Source organism: Pecten maximus, chromosome 16 (assembly GCF_902652985.1).
Source record: "Pecten maximus chromosome 16, xPecMax1.1, whole genome shotgun sequence".
Classification (NCBI taxonomy): domain Eukaryota; kingdom Metazoa; phylum Mollusca; class Bivalvia; order Pectinida; family Pectinidae; genus Pecten; species Pecten maximus.
The window spans coordinates 11,179,134-11,206,555 of record NC_047030.1 but is presented as its reverse complement, the minus strand read 5'-3'; the positions used below and the strand labels follow the sequence as shown (position 1 = coordinate 11,206,555).

Genomic DNA, 27,422 nt, shown 5'->3' with positions numbered 1-27,422 from the left:
ACGTGATGACGTCATATTCACACAATCACCTCTTGACTATAAAAGGAAGCTATTGGTTAGTACAGAATCAAAGCCAACAACTACGAGTTGTTTCGATACAGCACCGACTCCAACTTACCTGTCAAAATGCTGTTTGTCTCATCGACAATCGTTGCCATGATAATGTTATCATTATCACCATCAGTATCATCTTACGCAACCGGATATCGGAAGGTAAGTTTTGTAGTGCTGATATACTGAAAATCATAGTTGTTTAATTGTACAAATGTCATAATGTTTTCTTAATTTTGTATCGGTACTGGTCTGAACGCCGAATGCCAATTAGTATTTTTCATCCACTGTTAAACTTTAATCAAGCTTTGCGGTGTACAAAAAGACGCTCAAAACATAACAAGAGAAAAGGCATCCGTTGTTTAAAGGTAAACTGGCCGAAACAATACTTAAAATTGTAACGATTCAATTGTGATTGCAAAACGCTTTTTATTGATGACAACACGTATAACAAAACTACTTGTTTTATGACGCATAAGTAAATGTCGAAATGCGTTTGTCTTTTTATGACAATGAAGTTATCATATTTATCAAATGAAGGGTAGCAGCTTCAACGGACTTAGTCCTGACATTATTGCATGATAAATTCGTGTATTTTTTACCAAATTGATCAGGACCTAGTTCTACTCCCCAATTTATATTAGTTTTTACCTAGATATATTCTCCTGTTCTCTCCACTACCTTTGTTCACGTTTGGTCCCCGAAAAGAGAAATGCGGTTTTATTTCATTTCATTAAATCTATTATTAAATTCATATTTAAAGTACCTAATAGCTATCGTATCTTTTTCCAATCCTGTGTGATTGCGGAATGATTAGCTCTATGGACAGAACCTGTCACCGATGGTTGTCTGCACCGCATCAGAATATGCAATGTTATTCTTTTCAAGTTATCAACCATTCAATGTCTTTAAATATAAGGTTTGTAGTTAAATCATTTCGCCATTTTCAATTTAGACATTTGTTCAGGCCTTTTTAAGTTTTACGTAATTCTCTTGTGATTTTTTTAGCGATTTGCTTTACTAGAATGACCCAGCAGACGTATGACGCAAATATATTAATTATAAATCATTTCTGTGTCTTTCGCTTTCTAAAGATACAACACTAACTGTGCTAAGCATTATTCCAAAATGGCAAGTATCAAAGGCAGAAAAATTGTTAAGATTGCGAGTTATTTATATTTTGCTTATGAATATGAAAGTGAGCTAGAGTTCCCACAACATTATATCTAGTTTTGTTTTGGGAGAATTGTGCAAAAGCAACAAATTAGGAATATAGAACTGATAATATTAGGTTTTTTCCCTCAAGTACTCATTGCTATTGCTTGGGCAACGTTCATAAGGAAGGTTAGGTAAACAGAAATGCTATATTCTCAAACTAAATAGCCATTGATCAAATGGCTATCCTTGCTGCATTATAAAATGTAATATTCATTTGGAACTTCCTCCATTTATTGATCTGATGGCAACATACTGACCATCTCTAACTAATGCTTAAGTGATCACGTGCACAGTCGCCAAATCACGTATGAATGGCATTGAACTGTGTATAAGTAAATGTACGGTAATGGTGAATGATAGCTCACTATGTTGGTACAAGAAACTCTGCACCAGTAAATGGACGGTAATGGTGCGTGATAGCTCCCTACTGGGTACGAGGGAATGTGTATAAGTAATTGGGCGGTATTTGTGTATGAAAACTAACCACTGAGTATTAGATTCTGTGTGTAATAATTTGGCGGTAATCGTGTATGATAGCTTACCATTTGGCATTAAAACCACTATTCAATACTTATATTTACATTGTCTTACCATATTCGTCAACTTTGAAAAATAACTAAACCAACACAAAAAGTCCGGCCTTTTTTAATGTCACATGACCCACTAGGTGTTATAGCCTGAGGCACTGGGTGTTATAGGCGTATGGTGGCATCTGCCTCTTAGCATTGTGTCAATAGGGAAATGCGGAGCAAATGTAAATATACCACTTTGAAAAAAATTCCGAGAATTGGGCGGAAAATGTGACGTCACAATACGACAATTGACGCTGCGTATTGATTTGAGAAAAAGAATCCCAAATAAAACCAGTAAAATTGTACATAAAACATGTTTTAAATTAGAAAATTATTTTCAAAAATTAATTATAAGCTTTGACGTCAATTATTTTTTAGTTTCATAGGGGTTTGAAATTGTTTTTTGCAAACTGTATGAATCCGCGTAGCGGATTCTTACAGAAGTTTTCAAACAAATTTTTTTTCATACCCGATGAAACTAAAAAAAGGACATCACTGCATAAATAAATAATTGGGCGGTAATCGTGCATGATAGCTTACCATTTGGTTCTTCGAACGCTGTATAATTAATTTTCCATTGTTTGTACGCAGAATTCAGCTTTCTGATTGGTTGATTTTTTTTTCATACCACTATGAAAAAAATTCCGAGAATGGCGCGAAAAGTGTGACGTTACAATACGACAATTGACGTTGCGTAATGATTTGACAAAAGGAATCCCATATAAAACCAGTAAAATTGTACATAAAACATGTTTTAAATTAGAAAATTATTTTCAAAAATTAATTATAAGCGTTGATGTCAATTATTTTTCATACCCCGATGAAAATAAAAATAAATGACATTAATGCTTACATAAGTAATTGGGCGGTAATCGTGTATGATAGCTTACCATTGGGTATTAGATTCTGTTTATAAGTAATTGGGCGGTAATCGTGTATGATAGCTTACCATTGGGTATTAGATTCTGTGTATAAGTAATTGGGCGGTAATCGTGTATGATAGCTTACCATTGGGTATTAGATTCTGTGTATAAGTAATTGGGCGGTAATCGTGTATGATAGTTTACCATTGGGTATTAGATTCTGTGTATAAGTAATTGGGCGGTAATCGTGTAAGACAGCTTACCATTGGGTATTAGATTATGTGTATAAGTAATTGGGTGGTAATCGTGTAAGACAGCTTACCATTGGGTATTAGATTCTGTGTATAAGTAATTGGGCGGTAATCGTGTATGATAGCTTACCATTGGGTATTAGATTCTGTGTATAAGTAATTGGGCGGTAATCGTGTAAGATAGCTTACCATTGGGTATTAGATTCTGTGTATAAGTCATTGGGCGGTAATCGTGTATGATAGCTTACCATTGGGTATTAGATTCTTTGTATAAGTAATTGGGTTGTGATCGTGTATGGTAGCTTACCATTGGGTATTAGATTCTGTGTATAATAGTTGGGCGGTAATCGTGTAAGATAGCTTACCATTGGGTATTAGATTCTGTGTATAAGTAATTGGGTTGTGATCGTGTATGATAGCTTACCATTGGGTATTAGATTCTGTGTATACGTAATTGGGCGGTAATCGTGTATGATAGCTTACCATTGGGTATTAGATTCTGTGTATAATAGTTGGGCGGTAATCGTGTAAGATAGCTTACCATTGGGTATTAGATTCTGTGTATAAGTAATTGGGTGGTAATCGTGTAAGACAGCTTACCATTGGGTATTAGATTCTGTGTATAAGTAATTGGGCGGTAATCGTGTAAGACAGCTTACCATTTGGTATTAGATTCTGTGTATAAGTAATTGGGTGGTAATCGTGTAAGACAGCTTACCATTGGGTATTAGATTCTGTGTATAAGTAATTGGGTGGTAATCGTGTAAGACAGCTTACCATTGGGTATTAGATTCTGTGTATAAGTAATTGGGCGGTAATCGTGTATGATAGCTTACCATTTGATATTAGATTCTGTGTATAAGTAATTGGGTGGTAATCGTGTAAGATAGCTTACCATTGGGTATTAGATTCTGTGTATAAGTAATTGGGTTGTGATCGTGTATGGTAGCTTACCATTGGGTATTAGATTCTGTGTATAAGTAATTGGGCGGTAATCGTGTAAGATAGCTTACCATTGGGTATTAGATTCTGTGTATAATAGTTGGGCGGTAATCGTGTAAGATAGCTTACCATTGGGTATTAGATTCTGTGTATAATAGTTGGGCGGTAATCGTGTATGATAGCTTACCATTGGGTATTAGATTCTGTGTATAATAGTTGGGCGGTAATCGTGTAAGATAGCTTACCATTGGGTATTAGATTCTGTGTATAATAGTTGGGCGGTAATCGTGTATGATAGCTTACCATTGGGTATTAGATTCTGTGTATAAGTAATTGGGTGGTAATCGTGTAAGATAGCTTACCATTGGGTATTAGATTCTGTGTATAAGTAATTGGGCGGTAATCAAGTGTGATAGCTTACCATTGGGTATTAGATTCTTTGTATAAGTAATTGGGTTGTGATCGTGTATGATAGCTCACTATTCGCTACAAGAGACTGTGTATAACTATTCGGAAGGTATTGATGCTTGCTAACTCATTATTGGGTATCAGGTATATATATTTACAACTGCCAGTATTTTTGAATCGATAACCCTAATGTAAGCAAGTCTGTTTATTTCTTTATGGCACTGATTTTAGAACGTGACCCTATTCGCCGCGTAATGATTTATGTAAATAATGGCAGCCTTCTTTCCGCAATTTTTTTTTTATAGTTTATTAACAATCTCGAGCTTAGTTTTTACATCAACATCAAAGTATTTTTTCATAGAATACTAAAACTACTGTTGAATATTGCTGTTGAGCATACATAAACTTGGCGTCAAAATAAATTTGAACGTGGCTTACACAAGGTACATATTTTACCTGACTTTACAACGTTGTTATTGTTAACGTGAAATATATTAAATAAAGTATTAACTTTTTCACATCGTTCAATTCATGAGATAATGAAGCAGTCGATTAATTGTTCGTAACGCATTTGCGCAATTAACCTCTCACGCTCTATTGGATTAATGATCTCGTATTTCAACCAAAAACCAAAATATCCTTAAAGTCTACCCGGAATGAAAAACGATATTCAAATATGTTGTTCTATGTAACCACCAAAGAAGAATGTCGCAAACCGCATCAATATCGGTTGGCCGAGTGCCGAGATATCGCACATCAAAGTACGCGATTTGCACCTGTCGGTCGACTGCTAATCAGCGTATTGGTCAGTCACGCTGATCTAGAACTCTTCAGTCTATGACGTCACAGGTTTTACGGAGTAACTGAAATGGTGGTCAGCAGTATAGACGACAGTGTGAACAGTAGCAACACAGACATGTCTGAATACGATCTGGACATGAGATTTGAGGTTGATGACTTTGGCAAATATTGCCGACAAGAAGTCGGAATCCAACAATATCAGTTTGAGCTTTTCGAAAATTTCATAGTGAAATGGACGTTAATATTGAATATTTAAATTCTGTATGGCAGTCTCCCATTACTCTTGTGTTAAACCAGATGATATTGATCATCGTATAACTGTATCTCAGATCACATGACGTCACTTCCGTCAGCGCCAAAAAATGTTTGGCAATGCGTTGCGGGTGAATCAAACCTAACAAGGATTTCGACTAAGACCAATCGCGTAAATATGACGTCATTTTGGTGCTTTGTTGATCATAGTCACGCCGAGGCTTTGTATTACACATCAATTTGAATGCAAACCAAGCACTACAATGAAATCGATTTCACATATGCCGTTCTTTCAATTGAACAAACAGGGAAATAGCTGAACTGAAACCCCAGATTTAGCAAAGAGAAAGTGAAGTTTAACGTATCTTAATGTAAATATAACAATTAAACGCTTGTTAGATTGTATATATTGTCATAACGGGCGTCAAGTCTATTTATCTGTCACCCAGATTGCATTGATCTTGCCAATAAATATAACCTAACAAGCGTTTAATTGTTAAATGATAGCACACTATTGGATACTAAACAATGTGTGGCTAGGGCGCCACATCCTACGTAAAGCTATATCATATCGTATAACATTAAACACATAAGACCTCATACGTATAAAGGTTGTTGCTTGATGACTGGTGGCGATAAATATGAACTCATTTACTGAGATGTATGGCCCAATCATTGCGTAATGTATTAAGATGTGCACGATAACGCGATCGAGCTGAAGTAACTGTTGATTGGTTGTTTTATGCTATACATTGAAACAACGTTTTAAAGGCCAGTCAATAGAGCAGATAAGTGGCTTTTATAAAGTATACTTATTAAGTGCGTGCAAATGTGTTGCATAGAAGACCGAAGCAGATGTCCTTTACTGGCAGGCTATTTGTTAATATATGTGTATTATATAAAGAGGTCCACTAATTATGTTACCCATGAACACTTAATGACTGGTCTTTATTAACAGTTTTATAAACAGATGTGGGTTATAGATAGTAACTTTGGGTCCAAAACAGGTGCTCTTTACAGACTTGTTTCTGTTAAATACAGGTGCTTTGTTAAAAAGAGTTTGATATACATTAGTTATGTTAACTATGGAATCTAAATGGTTGGTCCTTTATGGGCAGTGTTTTTTATATAGACACATACAAAGGTGTTGGTCTTTATAGACAGTGCTTGTTATATGGACACATACAAAGGTTCATATATATCTTTTTTGCGTTACATAGAGAAGATGTTGTTATACAGAAGATACTTAAGGAAAATTAGGGTGTAATTAGTTCCTCTAACAATGTTCACAATTTATCATCGTTCCCCAGAAACATCACAGCACTTTCTGTATTATTACAGTATCGGTGTGAGGTATCTTTTAAATCTCCCTCATAAAGACATTTACATTGTTATGGTGTAAAACCCATCAATTGCTAAAGTGTATACTGATGAATATTTATTCGTTCCCAGATCGAACATACCCGTGCTTCTCCAAGGCGCTTTGAAGACGTAAGTATTCATGATATTGGTGATATATGTTCATTGTATTCTATAAGATTACTTCAATGTATTAATAACTAGTAGTCCCACTGTAAGAATGACGAATCGTTTATAGTGTGAATTTCCTTTAATCATATTTGGTATTTTGATTCAGTGGAGAAGTAAGTAACTCCAATACAATTATATAGTTCATTTCTATACCAGATGATGTGTATACACGCATGTAGTTTAACTTTAACACGGTAACTGCACGAGATGAAGTGTAAATCTAGTGTGTTTCTTTATTAATAGACTTTGACAGTAAAACATATGAGATGAGATGTACATCTAGTATTTGCACTGACTAATTCGGCTTTAAAAAAAAATGTATTTAGACCCCGACACTGACCATTCAATATGAGACGTATCTCTTACTCTTCCCGAGACTTTGTTATATTTGCTATATTCATTTGTTTACACCCTGTCACTAAGACTATACTGTATAAGGAATATATCCAGTAGTTCCTATGACTATGTTGTCTGTAGTTTCTGTATCTTTGTTTTGACCCTGACACTGACCATAAGATATGAGGTGTATCTCCAGTACTTCCTGTGACTATGTTGTGTATAGTTTCTATATTTATATGTTTAGACACTAACACTAGAACCGTACAATATGAGGTGTACTTCTAGTATGGCTTGTGGTTATGCTGTTTGTGAGTGGAGACAAGACCTCCTAGATCCGGACGATACCTGTAACTACCTGTTGAGCACGTAAGTATCTCTTTAAACTGATATCTGTTCTCTCCATGTTTTAGACAGGTGAATGTCAAAAAACGACTCATGAAATTATTTTCTTAGTAACAATACGTTACAATTCATAATTTGCTGAACGAAGTTTCCAAGTTTTGAAGTTTTAATCCTCTCAAAGAAATGATTGGTGACATGATTGTTGTACATAAGATAATGGTGAACAACTTGGAATAACTTCAAATCAACACATAAAACAAGTTATTATTTCTAGGTTAATTTCACCTCTTTCCAGTCTGTAAAAACACGGATAGTGTAGTCAAAATTTCATTATTTTCATTTTCAAAGTTAGAAAACAAAACTCTTTGTTCTAGTGATTCTTTTTATCTTTCTTATCAACATAGAATATTTTCATATTTAGGTTGAATATAGACACATGTAAATACTTCGCAGGCTGGAGTATTGGGCTACCTCAGGTTTTTTTATGATCCTTTATCATTTTGGAATTTCAAATCAAAAGTCCAAAGATGCTTTTTTGCATGAAATGCTTGGTAACATGCGAAAAATAAACAAATGGAAAAAAAATCGTAGTATAACATGTAGCATTGAATTAATCATTGCATTTCCAAAAATTTCGATTGATACGTTTTGGGAATATAACCTTTTCGTTTTGTCCCACAGATGTAGATGTCCCAACAGACAGGCATGCGTACCCAACAACCCTTCTCCTTCGTCCTCCGTACCGGCAACAGGTTTTAACGTATTCGAATACCACTGCCAATAGCAACCTGAAAATCACGTGACGAAGGAATCAATCCAAATTGGAATGAAAATGCTCAACATCGTTGCGTTCAAACATTCGCTTAAATCCTAAGGGGAATGAGGAAAATATCAATTTGTAGAAAGCGTCTGACGTTTTTCTCCAATAAGTTTGAATTCTATATATTTCTCAATGTTGTCTAATTACGATTTGAAATACATTGTTTTAGATTGTCTTTGTGAAATAAAAAATATTTTGTATATATATTTTAGTTAGAATATCTGTTGTTGACGAAGAAATCATTGATTCCTATAGGTAATCTAGCGATATTTCTCATTCGTCCATCCGAAACAAACAGGTCGCTATCTGCATCAATTGTCAAGCTATACATGTACACTAACACTTTCATTTAAGTTTGTTCAAAACCGTTAATTATCCATAACCATGTTAATAGCATATACCGGGATTTAACATTAAACGACAGATAACCTCACTGACAATAGATCACTCCCGGACAAATGACTACATCCACAGAGTATATAAAGGTGTTAGGACAATACACTACTGACGTGCCTAGCTTTCTTCGAGGTTGGAACAAAAGAAAAAAGGAAATTATACGAAAACATGAATCAAGACGAATGAAAAATTGGACGAAAAGAAGAATACAATATTGAATTAACAAATCGGACTGAATTAAAAACGGTGTAAACTTAAAAGGTTTGACAGAACTCAATGTCAACAAGAGGCAAAATAACCCATAAACAATATGTATTTACAATAAATAAAAGCATAACGGTAACTTGTTAGTATATACAAAATTTCACTTTCCAATTCTGAAATGAGTTTCAATAAATTTCAAACTAGTTTTTTAAGTGCCAGGGGACTTACATTTGCTTATGCTAATGTACCAAAACGCCAATCTCGGTCATATTCCAATCATTGTCGTTGTGAACACTATCAATAGAATTAAATATCAGTCACTGAGAATAACTGTTCGACGCTGTAAACAACGTCTCGTTAGTTGTATTTATAACAATGGACATTGTAACTTTAATGAACACCACAAACCCCACTTACGTCATACCCACGGTATTGTACGAACAATGCTATTCAGTCAGTTTAGATATTAGGAAATAGGTTCTACGTTAATTAACCCGGATGAAAGAACTACAATAGTTAGCGTCATACATTAATACAGAGCTGGCGTGATTGATTAAATGTCAGAGACTGGTCAGGTAATGCTAACACATTACCCCATTATATGTTCCAATGTAGGCTGCTCGCGAAGAATTGTAGATGTAACTGAACAAATAAGAAAAGAAATATCAATAAAGAAACAAATGAATAAATTTCATCAATAAAATTAATTTGATAAGATAAATACTCGCTGAAATAAATATTTTACAAAGGATATACATGAAAAAATCTAAGGGGAATACATACATGTATGTACTTAAGCGCACACAAAAGAGAAGCGTCATTAGCTTCGTCGACGTCATCATATAAATGCAAGATTAATTTAAGTAGCTTAATGCTCTCAAACGAACCATTGACAACGAAAACACAAAAAAATGATAAGCATTATCAATAAAAACAAAGGAACGGAGAAAAACATGCATGATGCGTTTGCGTATAATTAATGAAAATTAAAACAAAAATCATAGGCTACTTTTTAACTATGCTTGGCGAATATCGAGATCCAACCTGGTGTAGAATTTGATGTTATAATACTGAGGTATAAACTGATAAGGCTGTCATTGAATTGTTTGTATTAATATTGTTCTATGTTCAATATAGGTGATATCATGTATTGTTCAAATAACAAAAGATCATAAATATTCCTTAAGGGTGACACGGGAGATGGTACAAGAACACGTGTATACTGATTGATTAAGTATGACGATATACAGTAGGTATTCAGTATTGCTCTCATAGTATAGAGGTAATGATCATACTTTTATTTATAAGATTGGATATCCATCTTCTATAATATATCTTACACGAACGAATACTTTCCAAGTCACTCTAGAGTTCTTCATTGAAATACAGCCAACCTGGAACATGGTTTGATTAAGATTTGTATGGCGGGTGCCGTCGATGAAGCAAACGACGCTCTGTCTTCCGGAACACCTGGTCTTATTCTCCTTTTACTTATCATGAGTCTTCATGCAAATCTATATTATCGAAAATAAGTTTGAACAACGGTTTCGTTAATATGTCTGATTTTTTATTTAATTCTGTAATGTTTTTGAAGAGATAAGTACATATAGATATGTATGTGTGAACATCATACATGTATATGCATTTGCTGCAGGATTTTGATGCAAATAATTCAAAGCTGTGAGATTACTATACTTATAGATAATAGATATACAACACCATTATTCAACAAGATTAACAAGTTTATTTTCCAGAAAAATGTTCAAAGCTTAATGCATTATTAATCGTAGAGGATAACATTTGTATATCACTGTAACAGCGAACTTATAAACGTAACAAGTAAAACTTGCGGTTAATATCATCGTGCAAGTTGACAATGGACAATGCACAGACAATAATGATATTGTATCTTTGGATTTACCAGAATAGTTTCATTTCGTTCTGGGCAAGTGTATGCATATTTTGCGTCGCGTATATCATTCCACCAAGTCGTTACAGTAAAAGTGTCATAATGTAAATAAAAAAAACAAGCCTTTATTTTGTATTTACATGGTACCTATCAATAGCAAGAGGCCCATGGGCCTTAACAGTCACCCGAGTCTTAAACATGTAACTATTTTTGATGTTTTTATAATGTATTTCTAAACAGATCCTATATAAGTAATAGTAAAGTTTTAACACTCCTCATAATTCTAACTAATTTTGAATCATTTCCATTAGAATGTGATTTTCCTACATAAAGTATAGTAAAACTTAAGGAGAAACAGGATACCTAGGGCCACGAATTTCACAATTTTTATTAAAACGCCTTAAGCCCCTCCCATCAACAAAGAGTATTTGATTCTACCAAATCTGGGCCTTGAGAAGATTTTGGAATATTCAGTCAGCTTGACCCAAAACACGGGATTGCCATCCAGGAAATAATCTCCGATATGTTATCCATCTGACGGTTGCTTTTACATGCTATACCTATGTTTTCTCTTCGTTTTCTCTTCACTTCCATTCTTTGACCGGTCATTTGGTAACTGTGATCTTCAACTATGATGATCAAAGATCAACTATTTGCATAATAATTGCAGTCAGCAACTCATACCGTAGATGTGTGCTAATTATCAAGTGTGGTGTGTCAGAGTATTGAAAAAAAAACCATTTGGAGTTTTGGATAATTTTGAATTTTGGCGGGAAAGATTTTTCAAAGTGCGATATCCAAGTTATTTTTGATTATTTGACCTTAAAACGTTGCACACAACTTTACAAAAGCGGGTTCTTTAAAATGTGACCCAAAGTAACAATTTTGAATGTGTTTTTTCAGCTCAGGTGGCCTAAAAATGAATAACATTCAAACGTCATTGAGGCCTGATCGTTAATTACATAAATATTTTGGTTGTTTTCTTTGACTAACTCACCATTCGGAAACGCGGAAAGAACTGCGGAAATCAGATTCCATATAATTATATGCAACAAATAAAGTTAACAAATCTTATTTCGTGTGTTGCTTCGAACATTCCTCGTTATGAAGATGTTTGATCATAATGGTGTAAGGTAACATAATGATTCCAGTAAAATTAGTGGACGGATCCTGTCTTACGGTTAAATTAAATGTTTGAACAGCATCACTTGACGTTAATAGGTGTAAATATTCGAATAAAAACGTGAGTATGCGACCATATACATTGTCTGGCGTAATAATCATAATTGATATTGCTGTCAACGTTAATGTATAGATGATTATTTGTGTTATATTGAGTCTACGCTCTAATATTGTAATAGAAAAGTGGCCATAGTATCGCTATTTTGTCTATTTATAGACATTACTATATAACTTAGGAGTCTGAAGTTTATTCCGAGTTCCGTTTAAGTAAAATGGAACTAGAAACCATTTCCGAGTTCCGTTTAAACGGAACTCGGAATCAACTTCAGGCTCCTATATAACCTTTGATTAAACGTCCAATAACAGAGACAGGTTATAGCGTTAAACATAAATTGTACTAGTATAATTGTTAAGATATACTATAAGAAGTCCATATAAACTGAGTCCTTGTATCACCCGCGGACAATCTACCAATGCGAATTATCTTATATTAATTTTACAAAATCCTTATTTTGCATACTCGGCTATACACCGGTGCGGGTAATATGTATGAAATTACGGTACATATTATCAATAATATAGTTTGATGACTTTGTCATACTAACCAATTCATGGATTAAGCAAATATGTATATTTGTAGATGAAAGTGATTTTCACAAGCTACCCTACCAGACTGTGTAAATATATTATCTCGTTATTGAAGCTGTTAGAGAAAAAATTATAACACAGTGTAATAATTAATATCTGGAGTGTATGCTTCTGGTATTGGCATGTTTGATTGCCAACGCGTCCTGCAATTGTAAGGAAATCCTCGTGCAAAGTCAAATTTGTTAACGGTCCTTATACTGACTCAAGCCCACCACTTCCTTCTACTGATTTCATTCCTAATCTAACTGATAAACTTGGGTAAAATAAAATATTTCCAATGATGTTTTGTCTGTTTATCAGGGTAATATCAATGTGTAGCAGACTAGAACAGGAAGTATCTCTGCGCAAGTGCGAGTCTGCGTGCTGGAGGACAGGTCAAATGGACAGGCTCATCCTCACTGTCCGAAGCCTTGACCATCACTTTGTAGGAACATGGGTCAACTATAACAGAAAAAACCAAGAGTCATTCTATCATCATTTATCACTAGTCAAATATTTTGGTTAAGTTTAAAGCAAGTATTTCAGAGCATGGGCCAACCAAGGAGTTTAACAAAAGCGTCTGTATCGTTATATCTATCAGCGAGCACTTTTCAAAATGATTCTTTTGAGAAATGTTAAAATATTATTTAAAACCATGAGTATCTAAGAATCTAGGTGTTGAATTCCAATTCCAATTCGCATATTATGAAATCAGTTGGTGTATTTTGTACGAAAACAGAAGTAGATTTATTTTACCTGTTATAACGGGAAGGAAACTGTTAAGGACCATATCGTCCTTACTTATGTCCCGACATCTTCGAACAGCTTCAATGCCCTTACTCAGGCCATACCTCTTCACTACACCCTTGTCCACCGCTGCCTGTAGTCAATCAGTATTCTCAATCACAACAGATCTTGAATAGCATGTACATTTCAATGAATAGTAAATTGACGGGAAACTGTGTTAATGAAACAACATTTCATATATAAATATTTAGATACATTTGTATTTTAAGGTAATAAGAGTGTAAACATGAATTGATAATGATCTGAGTATTTATAGGAGGCATGCGTATATAGGATACACATACACATAAAAAGAGCACAGTTTACAAATCCCGGTAATCTATAGTTGGTAATATTCGCAGGGAATTTCATTTCGCGATGTTCGCGGTCTATATAACGCGAATATAAATACCTAACGCTCATATATATATATATATAGAGAGAGAGAGAGAGAGAGAGGAATGTATAGATCAGTTTACTAAATACTATGTACAAAAGGTGGTTGCACGAAATTCAATACCCGCGAATTTCTTCGAACTGAGACAATCGCGAAATATCAGCCCCCTGAAATTAAACAACTATACAGTATCACCTGTGCGTACTGTGACGCAAACGGATACAGCACTAACATCAACCAAAACTGTACAAAACAAGAATTAACGCCGTATTTCAGTAGAATAGAGCCATTCTCCTTGTTACTAAAATGTTCAAAGAATATGTGTATGCTAAAGTGCGCTTGGTGATCGTCATTGTGTGAAGACGTTGTATATTGATACCACTTTGTTACATAATTTACTGTATTACCACCTTGTTTGAGCTTCTCTTATTATCGCTTATATTGAAATAATAATGAATTGTATCCCGAAGATATTCTATCGCACAAGGCGTCTGTATTTGGTCCATCAAGTATGTAACATTTGGCAGGCTAATAAGTAATCGTATAAGGACATTAGTACATACGATGTCGGCGCTGTAACATATTTAAGGTAAATTAGCATCAGGACAGTATGGAAATGTGTTTAGTTGCATATGTCGAGTATGCATTAAGCCGTTTTGGAGACTAGCATAAGGGGAAGTCGATTAAAACACAAAGAAAATTTTAGAATTTTTATCTTGTAAGCTTTAAAAATGCAATTAGTCTTACCTGTGACACAAATACAACAGAGTGGGCTCCTATTGCCTTGCCATATGCCCCAAACATTTTTCTCTGCATCTTCGGTTCAGGGGTTGGAATTGACGCATTTGGCATACCTGAGTTCAAAGGCCAATACATCGTGAACTTATCGGTGAACTACTTTTTAACATCAGTCGAAGACTGACAATAAATAATGTTTAAGATCTGTCTGGTTACAATTAACTTCTAAGTAGAGAAGAACGATTTATATATATATTTTTTCTAGATTTAAAGAAATAACGTAGGTCATTGTTATCTTGAACTCTGATTATTCGAAGACTCTGCCTTCCTCGAAGTAATAATCAATAATAAAACTTCTATATAAAATATCCTCGGTTACTTTGAATACTCGATATATCTCGAGTATATGCATGACCCAACCGAATTCGAGATAACGAGGTTTGCATGATTGTGTAATACAACACCAAAATATTTCAAAATATTGAAGCATTGCACAACAGTGTTCGCTGGATACTTACCCATCTGAGCCCACGCAATTTGGCCCCCTTTTATGATGATTTCAGGTTTGGCCCCAAAGAACTCTGGATTCCACAATACCAGATCAGCCATTTTCTTTTTCTAAAGACAAAATAGTTAAAACATTAAGCATTAACAGTATAATAAGAATGATTATACTTCATGTTTATAACAGTGCCTGTGATTAGCCGAAACGCATCATCTGGAAGGGGGATAAATATCATATCTCCCTGGACCGCGTGCGCCCATGGCGACCCCCACATTCTGTTGCGAGGAGTTGTCTCCCTTACAGTTATTTACAAATGGCAGACGAACAGAAACGCAAGCGTTTTCGTGCAGTCGAAGAATTAGAAATAGATCAAATTCTGCAAAATAAGATTGCTCAGAACACAAAAATATCAAATGTACACGCCAACTGTTTCCAAGAGTTTCTAAAAGAACTGTCATTGACTCAATAACACCTTGACTCATATCAATTTAGCGACCAGACACAGGGGTTTGTGATAAAAGTGATATTTCATATCTTCAGTTTATTTTTGAGTATCATCATTACTGATTATTTTTCGGTACAATAAACAATTTATGGCCCTGGATGCAGGGTGATATGAAGGTTTGTTTACCCTCAGCTTTCATATTTCCCTCGGGCAAGCCCTTGGGAATATGATATCTTCGGGTAAACAAACCTTCATATTACCCTACATCCAGGGACATAAATGCATATTGTCAACCCCGTCCATATTTCTTTAAATCTTAAATTTATTTTTACCACCTAACAATGAAATATAGAAAGAAACGTCTATAGACACATACCTCTATAGAACCAATAAGGTGAGACATTCCATGGGCTAGGGAAGGATTTATGGTGTATTTTGCGATAAATCTCTTTGCTCGGAGGTTGTCATTTTCACCCTGCAATTGCGAGTATAATGTTGTTATTCAGCACAGCATTAGAAAAATAAAATATTGTACGTGAGATAGAACAGCCAGAATTATGGATGTAGATGTAGTGTGATGCCTTATGAAATTACTTTTTTCACTTTTTGTTTTAGGCCTTCAAAATATACAATTGAAATTGATAAATTGCAGAATAGCACGTCTTTATATCACTACCTAGAATGATTAGACTAACAACTTGATTAACAAGTTATAAAAAAGAAGTGACTACTGCATTATCGTATTATTGCTTTCCTTTTGCAGCGAGTATTGTATCTAAAATCAATTTAGGGCTTCGATTTGGTTGGAAAATACAAACTTTTTCGTCAGCCAATCTTCCTCTGAACAGCTTCATTTTGTCTGCCGTTTGCCAGGTCCTACAGATCACCTCCCCAACTCGGCCCATTGCCTACACACAGATGAATTGAGAGCATGTGTCAATAGATACAGAAATATATAATGCAGCTAATATCCATGGAACGTGCGTGCATATAGTCCCTGTATTGCACTATAGCTGCACAAATTTTGATCAAAATTGATCTTGCAGAACTTGTAATTTAACATGTTATAGTCAATCAGTAGATTATAGATATATTAGGTTTAAACCTGTCCATCTGCACAATACTATACGGGGATGCATGATACTTAATTTGGTTCAACTATGTCAGAATACATAGTAGCAGTCTTTCAAAGGATCATAATCCACGCGTGTGTATATTTTAAATCCAATATTGTTATCCTCCGTATTGTGCACTTAGGGAGTGTTAACCCCAAACATTTGTTCCATTGGCCCTTGGATCTCCTTTAACATATCAGGGGGAAATGTTTCACTCGGAAGATTATAATCTCAATTCCATATATCAATCTCAACTATTTACCATATCAGATGCATTCCTAATGCCTCATCCATCGTTTTGCATTGTTTCTTTTTGGCTTACAAATACTCAAGTCCAAATTAAGCCTTTAACAGCATAAAGACTTCACAAAGTAGACAACCGAGGATTAAGACAATACACTGTATAATGAATAATAACCATCTCTCAGATAAAGGGAAATATAACTTTAAAAAGATAGCATAATGACGATCCACAAGTTATGTTTTACCTGTGAGTCTGACGCCATTATACTAATAGCGCCCATATCATGTAGAATGTCTTCAGCTGCGATAGTCTCTGCCCGGATACGAGATTCTGCAAATGCCACATCTTCCTTGATATTTCTAGAAATATGAAATGGTAATATTTGTACAATCCATCATTGCATGTCGTACTGTCCTTTATATGAAACGAATTTGTTATTTTATCAAATATTGATTTGCGAACGAATGTGTGTATGCATTTAAGATATCGATGATAACTATATAGGTGTTAATTGCTCAAGTAATAAAATCCAGCAAAGGAATACCTATACAAAATTATATGTTTGTTTGATAACATTTTAAATGCCCCTAGTGCTACCTTGACAGGTGGCGTAACGGAATGTAGTGCCTCTGTCATCGATATATAATTGATGTTTTGTGGATAGTTCTACAATAACACCAACATTTCTAAACATGATATTCTACAAAGACGGAAGGACGGACGGACGGATGAACGGACAGAGCGTGAAATATTCATTATCAGCTGCGGGAGAATTAGAGTACAGAAGCCCGACATACTTATCAAGATGGTGGCAGACCATGAGCATGTCTAGATGTTCATCAATGGTATTGGCGGTGTAGGGTCGAGTTGGGTTGGTGGACGAAGGGAGGACGTTGCGTTCTCCACACACGCGGATAATATCAGGAGCATGGCCTCCTCCTGCCCCTTCCGAGTGATACGTGTGGATCGTCCGGCCATTAAATGCCTCAATGGTTTGTTCCACACATGAAGATTCATTAAGTGTGTCTGTATGGATTGTCACCTGTAAAAAACCATCCATCTCCAACAACGCAGACACAATAGTCTTACACAATAGAACAAGACTTAGTAATAGGATGATACAATGGCCGCATTTCTTTAGACAATGCAGTGAAAAGTACCCTTAGCTTGTTCAAAGATAGAAAATGTCAGATATCTTCTCAAATAATAATTGAAAAAAAAAACAAGTCGTACAATCATACCTACTTTAAATGGAAATCACAGTGCCAGAAATTTCAAAAGAACTTTAAACGCGAGTAAACATCATAATCTTAGACCAAAACTAATCCCTAATAGGGTACTATAATTCATCACGTGGATCATCGAAAGGAAAAAATAAATCATCACAAACTTCTATACTGATCATATTCATTTCATAGAATGCTAAGTGAGTAATCAGTATCTATCCGGGAAAACATCATATCAGTTCACAAATGTGTTCAATGGATGGGTGATCGGGTGGCACAGTGGTAGCACACTTGACTTTCACCTCACACAGTAAGACACCTCGCGCGCTTCCATCCGGGCCAACAAGCGTGATTTATATAAAGTTGAGATAACTTGTTATGCAATTGTTGTAAAATAAATAAAGTTTACAAATATATTCAATGAATATATATACCCACCTGCACATCGTATTTATCAGCAACTTTTAAACACGTGTTAATTGCTGAAGGTGTAGTTCCCCAGTCCTCATGTAGCTTCAACCTACAGAAACAAGTAGCTCAGCTAGTAAAGTGTATTTAGGAATATATTCATTGTGGTAAATAACCATTATACGAGCAGATGTGGACACACAATGCGGACGATCGTTCTAAACTTATTAATAGGTAAACAGTTAAATCACCATGTAGACCAACTTGCCTATAAAGCCATCTGCACATGTGTCTTTCAAAACATCGGTAATTCCCTATAATAGTACTTGAGAAGACGAATAAAGGAGAATTAAAGTGTGGATCAAATATCTCCATAATCTATTCATGGCCATAGTCTGTCAAGCCTTTTTGACGGATTTTGGCCAAACCTTTTTGGATGAGGATGTCTAAACTTAAATATTCGGAAATAAGTGGTAGAACTAAAGGGCACTCTGCTTTAGAAACGTAAAAACAAAAAGAACAAAAACCCCAAAGCTCAATTTTAGGACTCAAATAAATAGGAATACAATATTTTAAAGAATCCGTCTGTATATCGCAGAAGTTTTGACAAACTACATGTATGAACAAATAAAATGTTTACCTGAAGATTTCTGGAAAACATTTTCCTTTTGTTCAATATTTGAAAGACAGGGGCGATTATAAACATGTGAATTATTAATAAGATACGATTTTGTACAGAAATAAGCCATATACCTACCCTAGGGCACCAGCAATCACCTGTTCCTCCAGGTCTGAGGCTATATCGCCAGAAAAGGAAGAGTTACCTTTCCCTGTAAATCCAAAATTCAGTGGGAAAGCGTCTGTGCTTTGTAACATATCTCTGTGAAGGAAAGAGTACAACTTTCAAAAACTGCCTGCATTGTTTGAAAATCAGTCAAATGATTTCCCAAAAGACACAAAACGGTATTTGCATTTTCAATGAAATTGACACTCATAAAAAACTAACATCTGCTTGATTAAACAACAAAAAAGCTATTAAATGATTTCTTTGACAAGAATTATAGGAGCCATACAAAGGAACAGAAAGCGTGACTGTACCTAATATGGTTAGGTCCAGGGGAACACGTGGTAGCATTAGAGCCCGTGGCTGGACCAGTACCCCCTCCAAACATCGTGGTAACTCCGGATGCCACTGCTTCTCGCACCAACTGAGGGCAGATGAAATGAACATGGGCATCGAGAGCCCCGGCGGTCAGGATGAGCCCCTCTCCGGCAATGGCTTCTGTTCCCGCACCTACTACCAGTCCCTGTCACGGATTAATTGATAAATTTAATAAATAGTATCGATAAACACAAGGATATGTTTACCTTCTTAAAATACAGATCAAATTTCAACATACAAACGGACATGGTCAGCAGATACACGTATCAAACATTGAACAGAAGTAATATAAACAAAATAAATAAATAACTAGATAAAACAAAAACAAATGAATAAAACAAATAAACAAAACAAAAAATAAATGAATAATAAAGAGATGAAATTCAAAATAAAACTTCATATTCACCACACAGAAACACGTTACTGAAAATGATGCATCTAGCATACCTGACAGATTTAACAAATATATATGAATTATGAAGATCTGATTACTTACCGGTGTGACTCCATCCATGATGTCAGGATTCCCTGCCTTTCCTATCCCAGCTATCTTCCCATCCTACAGGAATAATTACCCCTTTTTTAAAAACCACCTCATTTTTATTCTTCAGTCGACACAAAGTATTGATATAAGGTGTAGTTATAGTAATGAAACGTTCATAATCTGTAAACATGATAACATAATCTTAACTGCAAAATCTGTAACCAGGATCACAACATGTTATCTTCAGAATCTGTGAGGGTACAAAGACCACATTATATATATGGTTTGTAAAAGTGTCAAGATCACATTATCTCAACTATATAATATGTAAATTAATCAATTGCATGTAAATTGATAATGTGTAAATTTATCAACATCGTATTATCAATATAAAAAGTATCAAGATCACATTATCTTTAATATATAATATGTAAATGTATTATCACCTCATTATCTTAACTATATAGCTTGTAAGTTAATCAAGATCACATTATCTTCACTTAAAATCTGTAAATTTATCAAGATCACATTATCTTTACTTAATAATCCGTGAATTTATCAAGATCATATTACATTATATCTTAACTTTATAATGTGTAAATTTTTCAACATCATATCATCTTAACTATATGATATGTAAATTCATCATCATCACATTAGCTTACTATATAACATGTAAATATATCAAGATTACATTATCTTAAGTTTAATGTTCACACATGTGTTATTTATATTCATAATTGACGCAGATTAACTGTTACACATTTTCGTCCTCAAGCATTATTGAGGTGACCATGAAGGAAGAAAAAGCCACCAGAAGGAATTGTATCTTCCTCAATCACCATATACTGTATCTGTTAGTGAGTCATGTTAATAAAAGAACTTTATCACTTATTTTTTATATATACTTATACAAACAAAATTAATTAGGTGACCTTCCCTGCCAACACAAACGTCATTCTAACCTTAATTCCAACATCCGCTTTCACGATTCCAGTGACAGCGTCCAGAATGAGAGCATTAGTGATGACAGTGTCGAGGACATCCCAGCTACTGTTCGATCGATTGGCCGCCTGTCCCATCCCCTCCCTCATAACCTTTCCTCCTCCGAATTTCAGCTCCTCTCCATACACAGTGAAGTCCTTCTCTACTTCAATTATCAAGCTCGTATCGCCCAATCGTATCTGTGTAAAATATAATAAGGAATACAACTGTCTTTGATGTTGAATTAATTAACTTTGTATGAATACAATTGCATTTGTTGTTGAATTAATAAACTTTGTATGAATACAATTGTCTTTGATGTTGAATTATTTCACTTTGTATGGATACAATTGTCTTTGTCGTTGAATTAATAAACTTTGTATGAATACAATTGTCTTTGTCGTTGAATTATTTAACTTTGTATGAATACAATTGTCTTTGTCGTTGAATTAATTAACTTTGTATGAATACAATTGTCTTTGTTGTTGAATTATTTAACTTTGTATGAATACAATTGTCTTTGTCGTTGAATTATTTAACTTTGTATGAATACAATTGTCTTTGTCGTTGAATTAATTAACTTTGTATGAATACAATTGTCTTTGTTGTTGAATTAATTAACTTTGTATGAATACAATTGTCTTTGTCGTTGAATTAATTAACTTTGTATGAATACAATTGTCTTTGTCGTTGAATTAATTCATTTTGTATGAATACAATTGTCTTTGTCGTTGAATTCATTCACATTGCATTAAAGTTTATCTATATCGTTATGTGTATGCAGTTCGACGATTAATTAAACTGTTAACGTTATGGAGTTAAATTAAAAGCATAGACAAACAGATGGAGCGCAGAAAAGCCATCACTTAATGCCATTCCAATTCCCATTTGTATGCAATGTAGGAATTGTAAAAAATATTTAAATATTTCTATTTCATCTTCCAGACTTTTGCTTCGATATTTCATACACATCCATATTTCTAATGATTTTGACAAATGCCGCTGTGGGGCTAAATTTTTCAATCTTCCTTTCGCAATATACATTGTACATGTATTTCGTTATATTATTTTTAAGATGTTTATTAAGAGATCGCATTTCCTTTCACCGATACGTTTTCTTCATCATATCTTTCCAAAATACAATTCTTGTAAAAGTACAAGGTTATTACCTTTAAAACTGTTGTTAGAATTAACCAAATATTGCTTTTTTCAATTACATCCTAAGATAATAAAAGTACGAATATGAATTATCATTGTTGTTCATAATTTTTTTATAGAATGTTGCAAATTCAGTTCCCAACTGCTTATTACACATGAAGTTTTTTAGGCAAAGCTAAAGATTGACGGACGAACGGACGATCACTTACGCGACATATTATAATGAAATAATTCATTTTAATATTGTTTCTTTCATGACGTTTTAACTTGTACATCCATTCAGTATTTGAATTATCACTATCACTAACTTGTGAAGGGTGCATCAACAACTAAGGGAGATAACTGCGGCGTTCTTACCTTATCTCCAACGGTAGGTCCGTATATGTATGCATACTGCTGTCTAGTTATCAAACTTTTCTTTGGGGATGGCTTAGCGTCAGGCTGCAAATATAAAACAAAACCTTGACAATAAGCGGTCCCACCAAAGGCGAATAAGGCTTGGTTACCGGGAAAGTAAAAGTTGACAGAACTACAGTGCTAACGACGAGGAGAAATATAGAAGGTTCATGGTTTCAATTTAAAACATATGGCAAGGCGCTGTCACGTCCTTCGGTAATTGATAAGATTTATGTTTCCGCTTGTACCGAAATACTGTCGTCCCTCCAACTGATATTTATTTTAGGATCACTATCCCTGTTAAGAATGTCATACTTTTCCCTTTTATACGACTTATCATATTTTATCTATGATGTCATACACTGGTATAGGTTTTTGTCCCTTATATCTTCCGAGGGCGTAGGGCTTTTTAATCATAAAATGTAATCTTATTGATATGGCGATCATTGATTCGACATATTTAGATTGAGTTCGATGCAATATTTCCGTTAACTATGTTTTTGTAGAGAGTATTGTAAAGCACGCTCTATAAGAATCCAACTTCCATAATATTTTACCTGTAATAATAAGTTTATTTATACACGTTTGACAAAAATAAACATATTCATTTCAGTCCCTTATCCTTTCCAAAAGGCCTTATCAACCATTCGTACCTAAATCCCTCCAGTAGCTGTGTTCCTTTTGAATACCGACGACAGACACCACTCCATGGTTTAATTGGCAGATCATCCGGGTTTAACTGGACTGATGTTATCTATAGTACACATTTAAACCCACGATACGTTGATATGAAGAATTGCTTGGCATTCAATTTAATGACACATACGTCTTTTCAAGTAAATATCTGTACAAATCGGCAGGATGGATTTACTGATGCATACAGTAATGTATACAGATGTAGAACATGGTATCACAGATTTAGAAGAATGAGAGTATAGCTGACCTGGGGCTGATGATGAAACTGACCATCCTTCACTTTCTTAAGAATAGAATTCAATCTATCTGGGTCCATTCGACCATCACAGAGAGCATTGCCTCCTCTTAATACTCTGAAATAAAAAAAGTCATTCAATTATTTTTTTCAAATTTTTTATCATTTATTTTTTTTGCAGTTTCCGTCTTAATGGGCATTATTGTTTACACAATCACAGGTCAGTACATTTCTTGAAAAGGTTGAACGTCTTTGGGCGTAAAAACCCATTGACACTCTTCGACAGTCTATATGGGTCTGTCATATTAGGACACTGTTATTAGCCGTTGTTTCTCCCAGCCGTTCAATCGGTCTTTTTGTATTTCTGAAGTAAACAAACATCAATAGCAGTCAGAATATATTCTTATAACTGAAGCTAGCATCCTCAATAGTGACTGTAGTATACTCTAACAACTGAAGTTAGCGTCCTCAATAGTGACCGTAGTCTACCCTCACAAATGAAGTTAACGTCCTCAATAGTGACCGTAGTCTACTCTTACAACTGACGTTAGCGTCCTCAATAGTGACCGTAGTCTATCCTCACAAATGAAGTTAACGTCCTCAATAGTGACCGTAGTCTACTCTTACAACTGACGTTAGCGTCCTCAATAGTGACCGTAGTCTACCCTCACAAATAAAGTTAACGTCCTCAATAGTGACCGTAGTCTACCCTCACAAATGAAGTTAACGTCCTCAATAGTGACCGTAGTCTACTCTTACCACTGACGTTAGCGTCCTCAATAGTGACCGTAGTCTACTCTTACAACTGACGTTAGCGTCCTCAATAGTGACCGTAGTCTACTCTTACAACTGACGTTAGCGTCCTCAATAGTGACAGTAGTCCAATCTTACAACTGAAGTTAGCGTCCTCAATAGTGACTGTAGTATACTCTAACAACTGAAGTTAGCGTCATCAATAGTGACTGTAGTATACTCTTACAACTGAAGTTAGCGTCCTCAATAGTGACCGTAGTCTACTCTTACAACTGAAGTTAGCGTCCTCAATAGTGACCGTAGTCTACTCTTACAACTGACGTTAGCGTCCTCAATAGTGACAGTAGTCCAATCTTACAACTGAAGTTAGCGTCCTCAGTAGTGACAGTAGTCTACTCTTACAACTGACGTTAGCGTCCTCAATAGTGACCGTAGTCTACTCTTACAACTGACGTTAGCGTCCTCAATAGTGACCGTAGTCTACTCTTACAACTGAAGTTAGCGTCAACAATAGTGACAGTAGTCCAATCTTACAACTGAAGTTAGCGTCCTCAATAGTGACCGTAGTCTACTCTTATAACTGACGTTAGCGTCCTCAATAGTGACCGTAGTCTACCCTCACAAATGAAGTTAACGTCCTCAATAGTGACCGCTCCAGGACCTTAGACATACATGTACGAAGTTTCGTCCTTTAATTCTCTCAAAATGTTGGCATTTCATTGAACATTCTTTTTAATTCAACACGTTGTAACATTTTCCTGAATAAGTAAGTAAATAAAATGTTAAAAAATAGCAATCAAGAATAGAACGAATTGGTCAATATGTACAACAATACATTTAACAGTAACCACGTCCGAAAACAAAAACCACTCATCATAACGCGAACCAGTATATAAGGTTAGCGTCACGCTACAACATCTCGTGTACCTTTGACAATTAATATGTTTTGTAAAACTCCTTTAATGTGAAGGAAATTAATTAGGTAATGAGGATATATTGGCAGCACTTACTTTTCACCACCAACTTCCACGAGGTTGATAGACTTGGTCTCACCGGGTTCGAATCTGACTGCGTTCCCCGCAGGTATGTTCTGTATAAAACCATTCGAGATAAACAGCCAAACATGCTAATTGAAGGAGCACACATTCAAAATCAAACTGCACTCTCTCTCAGAGTGTATTGCGGCTACTCTTCATAACGTTATGAAAGGTAACCGAAATGCACTCTGGGAGAGATTGACCAAGTTGGTGCTGAAAGGAAAACATATTTAACAGTTATGCCCCTATGTGTTTTGACTTCTCGGTCATACAAGAGCACTGTCGTGTACCCGTTGGGGAGTGGTCTTTTCAAGATGGCGGGCTTTCAAGATCACAGAAAATGTAAGTGAACGCTAAGCTACATATTTATAAGAACAACCTGACTGAGACAAGTACAATGTATCACTAAGAAATAATCAAAAATTATATTACAACATTTATTGGATGCTGATTTTTCATAAACAAGTGTTAATCCTTCGCCAAGTTGGCTGAACTGTAAAACTCGAGGCGTGATTCGCCGTGAGTTTTAACTCATATTAAATGATCACAATACCATAATATTTATCTCCATATTCAGAAAGACTCCCTGATGACACCCACTTTAAAGCAATTTGATGTTTACTCTCGCAGCCCTTTATTATTTACAAACATATCATTGACCTAATATCGTTACCCTAGGCATCATGGTTATTACGGAGTGGTTTTTAAGACGTGAAGATATTTGACCTCTATGACCTTAAAGGTACGCTAAGGTCATCATTTGAACAAACATGGTAGTCCTTCATGCCAGCCTGCTACTGGCCCCATATTATGACCCTGTGCCTCTTATTGAGAAGTTATTGAGAAGTCATTTAGAAATTTTCACACGTTTGACCCCGTGACCTTGACAGTTTAGGTCAGGTTCATTCATTTAAACAGACATGGTACAATGTATATCCCTTCATCCCAGCCTGCTACTGATCCTATATCATAAACATGCGGTCCTTGGTTATTGGGAAGAAATTAAAAATGCAAATTATTCAAGATGATATGCAACCTTTTAAGTATAAGTGTCTTTGCATATTTTTGGACGTGTGCTTCCGTGTTTAGAAAGAAAAAAAGAAATAAAACAACATTTGAATATGAAAAAAGTGTCAAGTCATGTTTTATCTTTAACACAAACCTGAAGTTAACAATACTTACAAGTCGCATTCCAAAAGCAGCACCACGGTCAAAAGCCAAGTACTTATTGACTTCAAGAAAGTGATAGTGACTACCGACCTACAAATACAGAATTCGTTTTTACAATTATTGAAATCTACAAATACAGAATTCATTAATTTACAAGGTTATTAATACATAGGTAATCAGAAATCTCCACAGACTACCTAATGTATGTGTATATTTCAATTAGATTTTTTAATATATGAAATTGATGCTGATTTAAATCAGTTAGGTGCAAAAAACAATTATATACATGTAGAATTTTATAAATCAGATTTTACCTGTATTGGCCTATCACAGGTACTTGTTACTTGGAGTGTCACAGTCTTACGACCTTGATTAAGTTCAAGTTCACCAGAAGAAACAAACATTTCACCAGGAACCACGTCGATAGGGGCGTCAACTGACTTGTCAGAGGCCTGAAAAACAAATCAACATATACCTAATCGACACGGAAACTAAGTAAAGCTACTTAATCTCTAACGTGATCTTTTCTGCCTTAGCTCAAATGAGACGGGCATTGATATAGCTGAACTCATTATCTCTTCAATCATAGACGTCGCGAGTAGGTATTTGCATACTGTATATCTTACCAACACAGGGTTGGCGTTTTAGTGTAAAACGGGATTGTGATATTTTGTTTATCTATTTATATTTTGATTTTCCATTTCTTTAAATTTGCGCTGTTATGTCAGTAATTCGTAAATAAACTAAGTGCTAAATATATCAAAATTGATAAACCT

General features: G+C 35.0%; 2 protein-coding genes across 2 annotated transcripts in view; one reads left to right on the top strand and one right to left on the bottom strand.

Annotated features, from left to right (window-relative positions):
- The first annotated feature begins 58 nt into the window (after positions 1-58).
- LOC117344593 lies at positions 59-8,593 on the top strand. The gene is made up of 4 exons (XM_033907396.1): positions 59-213; positions 6,811-6,849; positions 7,472-7,593; positions 8,251-8,593. The coding sequence occupies exons 1-4, from the start codon at positions 127-129 to the stop codon at positions 8,351-8,353; spliced, it is 351 nt and encodes a 116-aa protein (XP_033763287.1). The 5' UTR covers positions 59-126; the 3' UTR covers positions 8,354-8,593.
- Positions 8,594-10,564: 1,971 nt separating this feature from the next.
- The window catches only part of LOC117344590 (urease subunit alpha-like), a 35,825-nt gene continuing 18,967 nt past the window's right edge, over positions 10,565-27,422 (bottom strand). Inside the window, exons 6-23 of the mRNA XM_033907391.1 lie at positions 26,961-27,098; positions 26,659-26,736; positions 25,450-25,529; positions 23,699-23,804; positions 22,717-22,800; positions 21,183-21,401; positions 20,230-20,292; positions 19,670-19,878; positions 19,329-19,451; positions 18,602-18,683; positions 17,735-17,979; positions 17,182-17,296; positions 16,397-16,486; positions 15,955-16,053; positions 15,147-15,246; positions 14,638-14,744; positions 13,464-13,587; positions 10,565-13,169 (exon numbers count right to left, since the gene is read on the bottom strand). Of these exons, the coding sequence (XP_033763282.1) occupies positions 13,051-13,169; positions 13,464-13,587; positions 14,638-14,744; positions 15,147-15,246; positions 15,955-16,053; positions 16,397-16,486; positions 17,182-17,296; positions 17,735-17,979; positions 18,602-18,683; positions 19,329-19,451; positions 19,670-19,878; positions 20,230-20,292; positions 21,183-21,401; positions 22,717-22,800; positions 23,699-23,804; positions 25,450-25,529; positions 26,659-26,736; positions 26,961-27,098 (2,181 nt within the window). The 3' untranslated portion in view covers positions 10,565-13,050. The remainder of the gene's footprint in view (positions 13,170-13,463; positions 13,588-14,637; positions 14,745-15,146; positions 15,247-15,954; positions 16,054-16,396; positions 16,487-17,181; positions 17,297-17,734; positions 17,980-18,601; positions 18,684-19,328; positions 19,452-19,669; positions 19,879-20,229; positions 20,293-21,182; positions 21,402-22,716; positions 22,801-23,698; positions 23,805-25,449; positions 25,530-26,658; positions 26,737-26,960; positions 27,099-27,422) is intronic.